Genomic DNA, 10,382 nt, shown 5'->3' on the forward strand with positions numbered 1-10,382 from the left:
TCAGAGCTTAGGAAAAGCTACAAACAACACGGTTATCTGGACAAAATAATTCACGACACACGGTTAATTTTTTGGACGTTTCACGCCACACGCTTAACCCCATTGAGACCCTCCATTAGCACCCTCTGATTGGGACAAAATGCAAGCCAATGCCAAAACTTTTTTTTAATTCCCGCTTGTAATTCAACAACCTCGTTCCCAGGGTCTCTCTTCTCTGCCTCCATTGTCGTTGAGAGAAGACCCTGGTTCACGCTGGTCACGTGTCTCCCAGAATCTGGGAGGTTGGCGAAATGTGTGTTAGGGGATGGGTGGCAATGTAGGCTTTGTTGACATTGCAAAGAAGGGAATCAGCACGCAATTGATTTTGTGGCCAGATAACCATTGACAAAACGTTTGACAGCAGTATTTTATGTACTACACATATGGAACCCGATGTGAAAGAAAAAAAGTTGTGGTCAAATCGATCAGACGCCACAGAAAATATCCTAACGTTATTCAAGTTTTCATTCGTGTGAAGGTCCGGATCAACGAAGGATGCTAATAGTTTGCGACAATTTTAAAGGAAAGAAGATTTTGTCGTGCAAGAAAACAAGCGATACGGCTATCCATGGAAAACAAACATGTTCAGCGATCAGCCGGTGTGTTGTTATTTAAGTTCTCGAGTCACATATCGACCTCAAATCTATCAAATCAAACTGTATTAGCATGTGCAGGTATTTCATTTTGTTCTTTGATTTTCGTTTTTCTTTCGAACGTTAAACAACGTGATTGCTAAGGTCGCAATCTTGTACAGCGAGTTGACAGTTTGACTTATGATATTTATATTTCAACAACTTCGTGTAAATTGTCGATGTCGTTAAGATTTTTTTTACCACTGCACCGCGCATTAATAGCGTGTATATTTTTAGTCGCAGTAAAATAAAAGAGACATTTTTATCAAGCAAACGTAGTGTTTGGTGTATTCTTTTATGTTAGTGTTTGTTCTGAAGAAGCAACTTTGGCTACTAACGAAATTAATTATTTTTAAAGCGAACGTCAATCGCGCTCGACATTGAAGTCGTCTTGTCGATCACAAAAGCTCTTGCTTTTAGTTTGACCGCTTTTGTGGGAATTCATCTCCTGTGGGAATATAACATCAGCTCTTTTGACCTTTTTATTTTAGAAATGCCTTGTTAAACGAATATTTTTTCGCCCAGTTGCGGTTGCGGGATCAAAATATAACGAAAACACTACCCTAGTGGAAAAATGTTTATCGACGAGTGCCACGTGACCAGCGTGAACCAGGGTCTTCTCTCAACGACAATGGAGGCAGAGAAGAGAGACCCTGGGAACGAGGTTGGTAATTCAACGTCTAATTCAATTCTGGCTTTCGTTTATACCTGGAAATAAAATGGGAATCCATTCCCGTGTTGCTTATTTTCTGCAGCACGATTTTTATTTTCCTGTCTCTGATCTTCAAGTTACGCCTAAACGACCGCGAAAATTGGATGTGTAGTGTTAGAAGTTGTGATGTCATGTTACCACGTGACGCCAATCTAAATAGGGGCGTATCCGCCAAAGTGTATTCAGTATCCAGTATCTATAGTAGTTTCGATTTTAATTAGGAGTTTTCAAGTACGGTTATCAAATAGTTTCAAACGGTGTCAGAGTACAGTAAGACGCGGTATTAAAGAGTTAGGAATTCAAGTACTCTTTGATCGTCAGTCTACACATGGGATAGCCGTCGGCACAACAGACGCTTTAAAAAAACCATCGGGTATTTTTCTGTAGAAAGCTGTTTTACGTTTTCAGCCATCTCAGTGCCATCCTGAGCAGCCTCAGTCTTCCTTACTAAGCACTCACACAGTGCAATATCAAAATTGAATCAATGTGACGTCCCCAGAGTCATCAAAGATTGCGATAAACTTAAGCGATAAACTAGTTTAGTCTGTCTACGCATGCTCTGTAAACAACATCTTGAGACCAATATGGCCGCTCCAGAGTGAACTTAGAAGTTAATGTAGGATAATTTAGTTCGAAGGTATAGTATAGACTATGGGGCTAGCTACCAGCTCATTCTATAACAGGCCCCAGTTGTTCGAAGGGTGGATAGCGCTGCACACTGGATAAATCACTATCCACTGGATAACTGAATTGGTTTTGCTAGTGTTTATCCGCTGGATAGTGATTTGTCCGGTGCATAGCGTTATCCACCTTTTGAACCGAGGCCTGATGGAAAATTGTTTTCGACGTGTGTTTAAATGACTTCAAGAGTCGGACATTATTCTTTAAAGTATGATGTAATATTCGGGATCTTCTTTGTCAAGAGGATTTTATCAGCGCTGCCCAGTCAACAAGAGGCTAAAATTAGTCTTACCTCGGGATTGCATTTTATCCTCAAACAATACTCCCATTTAGCACGGCTGAACAATGCCTGTCGCGTATGACTGAGTCTGTGTTTGATCAGGGGTGGTATTCATGGAAGAATACTTAAGGTAATTCCCTTGAAATTGTTCTACTATCAAACTTTTTTGGAAACTTGGCATAATTAACATTCATGATATGAACATTAAAAAAATGCAATAAAAAAATGGGGTCACAGTGCTTGTTTACGCGTCAGCAGGCTCGTAAAATGGGGTATTTTTACTGTCTTCGCGTTAAAAATTCGAATCACCTTCATACAGAATTAAGTCTTGGTTACTTCAAAGACACAAAATTTTATTTTGAAAATAGAGCTTCTTTTATTTAAATAAGCAGTAATGCTTCATTTACGCCGACTTTGATTTCCTGGTTGTGGGAATAGTGCACTTTTTGGGACAGTTCCGTGGTTAGCTTGAAGTCCTCGCCTTGGGTAAAATACATCCAGTACGAAACTGTTTTCCAAAAAAATTCATGTTCTACCATCAAACTTCTTTTCTTCTTCAAATATGTTCTTTATTAGACTGTTCCTAGCAAATACCTGAAAAAAAAAATCGGGGGTCACCGTGCTCGTTTTAGAGAAAAGGAGCATTTATTTCGCTATCGGGTTTAGTTTGAGCGAAATCTCTTACGTTTTGTATGCGCACGTGCTTATGTGCGCGCAATCTCGTCCCCAGAGCCAACGTGTCTTTTCGTCAGCGCCAAGACGGAGCTCTGGAATAATCAAATTTCAAAACTGGGTTGATTGGCTAATTGATTCGTCAAACTGCTCATGCGTAAATTACCGAGTGTAAAATAGCTGGTAATTTACGAATATGGCGCAAAAATATCCAACTAAACTTGTAAACACGAAGATTTGCCGCTGCTGTTGTAAACCCTCGAGTTCTAATGATCGCCCCATCAACCTCGTACCCAGGGTCTTCTCGGCTTTCAATATGGCGGCGGGTCTCCTGGCACACAGCAGATCACGTGATCAAGATTTGTCCATCGAGGATGGACAAATATGCAAATTTTTTCAAAATGGCGGCAAGGAATAAGGTGAGAGAAATCTGGGTACGACAACTTCCAACAAACAAAATGGAGTACGAAGGGGGAACCCAAAGCTGTAAAATTTGATGTAACAAACCCAAAATACGGATGGATGAATGCACGAGCAACGAGAATGCGGTAGATGACAGAGAAATCTTGCTTTTCTTTTCATTTCATGTTATTTTAAACCAATGCAATTTTATAGACGGCTATTATTTCTCGGGGCTGTGATTTTTCAACAGTTTGGAAACTGCCATTGCACACAGTTTCACCCGTAACATCACAGACATTTGATTACCGTAAAATCCAGTGAGCTAAGGTTTAATGAAAGCCCTGGTTCTAGCTATTTAGGCACGGAGGTGTGCTCACTGTCTTCCGTAATGTATAGCTTATATTGCATGTTTATTTTCGATCAATTAAACCTAGTGTCATTAATTTTTCATACACTTGAATGATTATCTGATTTCTTATCGGTGTATATGAGACTTGTGACAACGACTTTCCCCAGCATACATTGACCCAAAGCTATTTTCCTAAAAGGAAGTATTATTATACCACATATCTGTGGTACTTCATTTTCACAGTGAAACCATTTGATTGTTGTATTGTGGTTTTATCTCATCTCATCGATTGACTACACGTATTGTAATGTCAGTGTAAAATCAGCATTTCAATTCTCTTCTGATTGCCAACTTGTTATTGTAAATATATTTTGAGGTAAAGTTCATGACATAATCAAGCCAATGTACATTGTTGAACATGCTATCCATAGGATTAGCAATCTGCTTCTTGCACTTTTCAAGCTATAAAAAGAACTTTTCCATGTCTTGTCCTACCAGTGAAGACAATGTGATGTCTTGGAATTCTGCTCATGAAATCTATTGGGCCTAATTAAAAAAGGGCACAATTTGTGAAAGTCCTAGACACAAGCATCTCATCATCTTTAGCAGTTCTTGTCGAATGAGCTCAGGGTTAGGGATGGATCTTTGCTGTTTTATCAAACTGGCTTTTAATCTGCTGTTTTGGAGGCAGTGACAATAGCACGGTTTGTTTTATTTGCCTCCATTCCTTAAACTACATTTTTGTTTCGTTTCATTTACTCAGAAACGAATTGTATCTATTTAGAATTCAGGGTGAACTATTTACACAAATTATGAGGTAGAGTGGCCATTCAAAACAGAGTTTGTAATTATTGAACATCTAAACATCTCTGAAATGAAAAAACAAACTTGTAAACATGTGAACCTGAAGTATAGCAAATCATAATGCTGACAAACACGAAAGTGAAGGAAATGGGTCATAAATATGAAGTTTTCACTATCTGAATGATTTTGGGTTACATTAAGGGTATATATTGTTGAAAAATCCAAAGCTATCTCTCTTCGTGGTAATAAGTAATGTAAACAATCTTCACACTGGTGAGTTGTAGTAGTAAATTGGGTTTTCCAGGAAACAGTTATTTTAAAGCTAGTACTGGTAACTTCCTAGGTTCACATGTAACACAAGTAATGGAAGATTCACAGAAAATGGAATTTGAAATTTTATGCTGTTGTATTTGAAGGAAAATTAGGTACATGTATTTGTAGACAAGTATCATTATGTTCTTGTCTTTAATGGTTAATATTCCTTGACGGGCTTCTAACCATTCAGAGAGTTTGCATCCACATTTTTGTCCTTCTTTGTTGAGAGTTTCAATAGACGAAGCGAAATCTGTATGACCAACCAAGTGACCCACACTGCAGTATTTTATCTTTTCTCCTGCCCTTACCATTCCAGAAACAAAACACTATTTCTTTTTGTGAAATAGTTTCTTGTTGCTGGTGAAGTTGCAAATTTCCTGTGCTTTGTCACCTTCAATTTTTTTTCCCAATCCCTGTGTCCAGTCTGCAATCTTCCCCCAAATCACTCAATGTACCACATCTTCAGACAGTAATCATAAATGCCACAACTTGAGCAATGCTAGAGAATATTTCCAAAGCATGTTTTGAAAACGAATAAAATTATTGGAGTACAAGAAAACTCTCAGGAGTGTGATGCTAAAAAAGTCATGTGTACAAAATTAAACAATACTGTTTAATATACATATTTATATTTTTCATGGTGAAAACATGGTGAAAACATTGAACAACAGTAACAATCCTCGCGTCGGGGAATTATTATTGTGAGACGGCAAAATGAACCAAAACGTAAAGGTACGAACGAAATAAAATCACTTGATTACCGTTACGTCTTTCAAACGCCATTATATCCTTCTATATATAGAGCGATCGCTATGCCAGAGGTCGTGAAAAGCCAACGTAGCTTTAATTGGAATCGAGGCCTGATGTAGATCACCGTGCAACGTGAAAAAACAGCGAATTATTTTGACTGTTATGCTTGTTAATTTGCGGCTGCTTCTTACGGAACAGCTACAATTTTAAAAATGATTTAAACACGAATTCTGTTCTTCTTCTGGCTCTCCTCACTAGCCGCCATCTTTCTTTCGACATTAAACCAATTAGAGTTCATGTGAGAAAAGCACCAATCAGCGATCTTTTTAGTTCACTGTGTGCCAGGGTCTTCTCAAGACCCGCCGCCATATTGAAAGCCGAGAAGACCCTGGGTACGAGGTTGATCGCTCCATTTCACTTTTCGGTGAAACCGGAACTCCTAAAATCTTGGAGTTCCGGAAATTGATTATTCCAGAGCTTCGTGTCTTGGCGCTGACCGAAAGATACGTGGGCTCTGGGAACGGGATTGATGTGCGCGCTGATGACGCGAAAATCGTGCGCAGTAGGGATGCGCAATGCAATACTAAGGAATTACCTGTGTGACAAATACAGCCAAGAAATTATCTCAACTGTTATTACAGTTCAATCTATGTCATTCAGATGCACCCGAAAACACTTCGTGACTAATTTCAATTTTTCACCACACCAGAATAACTAAAAGTGAATTTAAGAATGCTGTTTCATCTCTAGAACATGCCTTGTTTAGCACACTGGCGAAGCGATTTTCTTTAAAACCCCTTTAAATGTAAAACAATATCACAACATGGGAAACGTTGAATATGTTAATCAAATATAATGTTTTGATAGGTTGAGACTGAGAATACGTAGCATGTCTTCTGGAGGTAAACACAAAAAGATTGGCGACAGTTCTGCCGGAGATGAACACTGCGGAAACAAGGGGGAAATCATTGAAGCTGTATTAGTCGAAGGCGAACACGAAAACACTGGGGAGCACGCCTTCCGTAAGATTACGGATTTGGTCTTCAATACGACGTTTGACGGAGATGACCAAGTGGACTTCTCCTCAGAATTTATTGGAGGTGAACATGCAAGGATTGGAGAGTTCATAAAGATCGATGAACTAAGAGTCCTCACACTTTCAAATGGTGTAGTGATAAGGTTCGAGGAGATTATAGCGCTTGCTGGCGATTTTTACGGTTTACCGCATCAACCAATCATCGATCCCGTTGACCAAGAGGACTCTGGTCGGCACCAGCGCTTTACAGATGCTTACAATACCTTGGCACGTTCATCGAAGGATGAGCTACAGGATGAGTTAGAAAAGCTCTTGGCCACGTTACACAAAGAAATTGAGTCTCGTGAGGAAGTTGCTGCAAAAATATGGGACGAAATCACTGGTGGTATATGGTTTGGTGGAGTGCCAGTCAAACCGGGGAGGATGCTGAAATTGGCTGAAAATAACCACGACCATTTTCTCCCTTATGCAAAGCATTCGTACGCCACTGGTCATCAGCGGGCGATAGAAAAAGCACGAGAAGCTGGAAATTGTCGCCCGGAGGAAGCGAAGAGGCTTCTTCATGAAGCGTTTTCCATGGATGCGTTTGCTTGCCATTTTCTGACTGATAGCTTCGCGAGTGGACACATCAGGTGATTAATTGGCATGATCAACCTCATGTTTATGTTACTTTTTCCTTGTTCAAGTCGTTTTAATAACTACGACGATGTAGGCAGTGACGATGTAGGGTGCTTGCCTTGAGATCCGGAGATCCCGGGTTCAAGACCCGCTCTGACCACTCGCTGAATTTGTTCCTGGTAGTCCCTGGTTCAACTTCCCAGCTGCACTTGTAAATAGCCAACTGGTTTGCCTCCGGCCAGTTGGGATTCTTAACAGTTGTTGTTGTTGTTGTGTTCTGTTGTTTCGTTGATTGTTTCATTGGCCCTAAAAAGCCCGTATGGGGAGCGGTATTGTATTGTATTGCATTGTATGTAAGCTGTTTCGGGGCGTGAAGTTGGCTTTAATTTTTAAAACTGAATCCTAAACCTCTTTAGAACGGTTGAACCACAATATTTAACATGTTATGATGCATCAGTTTACATATTTCAAAACACTCAGTGTGCGTGTTGTTTAACATGATTTTGAAAGCGCAAATTTGCGGTGATAAAAGAACTGATCTCATTCACAAAGGATTAAAATCAAAGGATAAGACAGATTGAATACTTAAATTAGTATCATCACCATCATATCTTTTTGTTATTCTTCCCTTGTTCATGCATTTTAATAACTCTGACGAGGTAAAAATGAGATTGTTTGGGGTCTGAAGTTGGTCTTCATTTTCAACATGCTGCGTTGATAAACAATCAGCATAATGGCATCGCAACTACCAAAAGTCCTGGCAAAATGCCTTATCTGGAACGATTGAACCACAATATTTAAGATCCTGTAATGTTAGTATTTTAGTATGGTTTAGTATCTTACAGTAAGTGTGCGTGTTGTTCTATACAACTTTGAAAGCTCACATCAATGGTGATAAACGTAGTACTGATCTCCTTCACAAGGGAGTGAACCAAACCGCTAGGATACAGTACAAGGGCACCCAACGTCAATTTTCGGAAAATATCTGTTCGGAAGACGATTTGAGATCTAGAATTTTCGGAACATTTGTTGTAAAATTTCTTGCTTGCCTGCCTGTCCTAGGATTTTCGAATATCTAAAAAACGGTATAATTACCCATTTTTAACGGATTTTTACCCTAAAAAGGTCACCTAGAATTTTCGGGAGCCTTTATTCCGGCTGAAATTTTCGACAAGGGAAGTTTTGATCCCTATAATTTTCGGATCACTAGACTTTCAACAAGGGAATCCGAACAGATGGAAAACTTTTAGGGGATAAAGATATGGCTATATCTACCGTTTAAAGACTAAAATACGTTTAACAATGCTATGTTTAAGTGGTTTTGAACTATATTCTCGTTGGGTGCCCCTGACAGTATCAGCCAGACCTCATGGTAAAGCACTTGGTCAGACGTAAAGCACTGTCCTAAGTGAGTGGTGAACTCAAGGTTAACTAGTTTTTCGCCCCGTTCACAACAAACCTTAACCATGTTTTAAACATGTTTAGTTAAACACGGTTTCAAAGTGTTTTGTTTTTTAAATCATGAATACTGATTTTCGTCAACTACAAATTTAACACACATCAAAGCATGTATTGAAACTCACCTGAATGATGTAAAAGCCAGTCCTACATTTTCTGTGACCAATTTTCTTTTGTTAAACCTACTTTAATTAAGCATGTCTTGTTGGTGTGAATGGGTAATCTGATATTTATTTGACTCCATATATCTCTGGATAAAAAAAACGAACAAAAACAAAACTAACTCATTCATTTATAATAGAACAGCAAGAATGGACCTAACAAGTAACGCAAAGCTGAAAATTTCTCCATTTTTTACTTGACCACCCTCTCCTTTAGACACCCTAATATCCCGCTGTTACTTGCAGGACACCACGAGTTGAGCTGGGAAAGGGAACTAAGCTTGGAAGAGATGGCCACTTGCTCTGTAAGTACATGCACGATGAAGACAACAAGTTTGGCCTGCGTGTCACAAACAAGAGGGGAGATAAGTGGATTGCATTTGGCGATGGAATGCTATTGAAAGAAAAGAGCAAAGATAACCTAAGGATTGCAGCCGAGGCTGTTCAGAATTCTGTCAATCAAGTTTATGAGGCTTACAGAAACCCCGGAAAAGTTCTTGACCATGCTGTGGTGATTGATCTGGTACCTTTTGTTGACCAGGAAGAGCCAAACAACACTCCGTTGTTCCAAGTTAAAGATGGAAAACTCCACAGAAGGTCAGACATCTATAATCTTCAGAGCAAAAAAACAACCACTAATTGGTGGGGGCCGACGACGGCAGCATTGTTATTGGTTTACGACCCCAAAGACTCTGCCATATAGACAGTGTAAAACCTTTGAGATCTGAGTGTTTGATTTCAGTGATCCATAAATTTGGCAAGCAAGTGTTAAAACGTTTTTTTTCCCTGATTTCTGTGATTTCCATTAACCCTAACCTAATACCATCGACATTCAAATAACGTATTCTGCTATGGATAATAGGCTTAAACAAGCCGTACAATCAATTTGTTAGCGTTGATACTAACAAAACCTTTTTCTTTCATTTAAATTTAACAATGTTTTAAAACCAAAAATATATAAATTGGACTATTATTAAGAAATTACAGATTAAAAGGTGGATTTTATGTTTAAGATAAAGGGGGTTACATTATAAGTAGCCTCCTTTGTCATAGATTCGCTATAAAAATAAACAAGACCAGGGAAGAAAGAAAATGGATACTAACAGAACGGAGGACACAAGGGAGTTGTTAATACGCTCCCACAGAGGCTCTTTGGCTCACACGTTCACACGTTTAATTATTTTGTAATGTCTTCTCCCATTTTGAGGTCTTTTAATCTTTTAAGCTTTGGTAATAAATTCAGTTTAAGGATAACAAAACGGGATCTTGAGTAAAATTTGAGATCACGGCGCGGAACTCCAAAAGGCCGGATCCTTGCGTGTGAGATTTGCAGTCCAAGCCTCTGAGGGCACACCGTCGGCTTCCGTTGATGCCACTCTCAGAGCTGACGAAACTACCAACGAAAAATAAAGTGACTTTACTTCACTGTCATAAAGGAGATGAAAAATGTTAACCTCGGTCAATGAAATGACG

General features: G+C 39.2%; 1 protein-coding gene across 2 annotated transcripts in view; it reads left to right on the forward strand.

Moving 5' to 3' along the window:
- Positions 1–10,168, forward strand: part of LOC138052484 (uncharacterized) — an 11,393-nt gene extending 1,225 nt beyond the window's left edge. The window contains exons 1-3 of one of the 2 annotated variants that reach the window (XM_068898997.1): positions 3,422–3,564; positions 6,504–7,304; positions 9,156–10,168. In XM_068898997.1, coding sequence (XP_068755098.1) covers positions 3,539–3,564; positions 6,504–7,304; positions 9,156–9,612 — 1,284 coding nt within the window. In that variant the 5' untranslated portion in view covers positions 3,422–3,538 and the 3' untranslated portion in view covers positions 9,613–10,168. Of the gene's footprint in view, positions 1–3,421; positions 3,565–6,503; positions 7,305–9,155 lie in introns of those variants that run through there. The other variant, XM_068898996.1, reaches the window with a different exon arrangement.
- The last annotated feature ends 214 nt before the right edge of the window (positions 10,169–10,382 follow it).

Source organism: Montipora capricornis, chromosome 6, assembly GCF_036669925.1.
Source record: "Montipora capricornis isolate CH-2021 chromosome 6, ASM3666992v2, whole genome shotgun sequence".
In the NCBI taxonomy this organism is placed as follows: Eukaryota; Metazoa; Cnidaria; class Anthozoa; order Scleractinia; family Acroporidae; genus Montipora; species Montipora capricornis.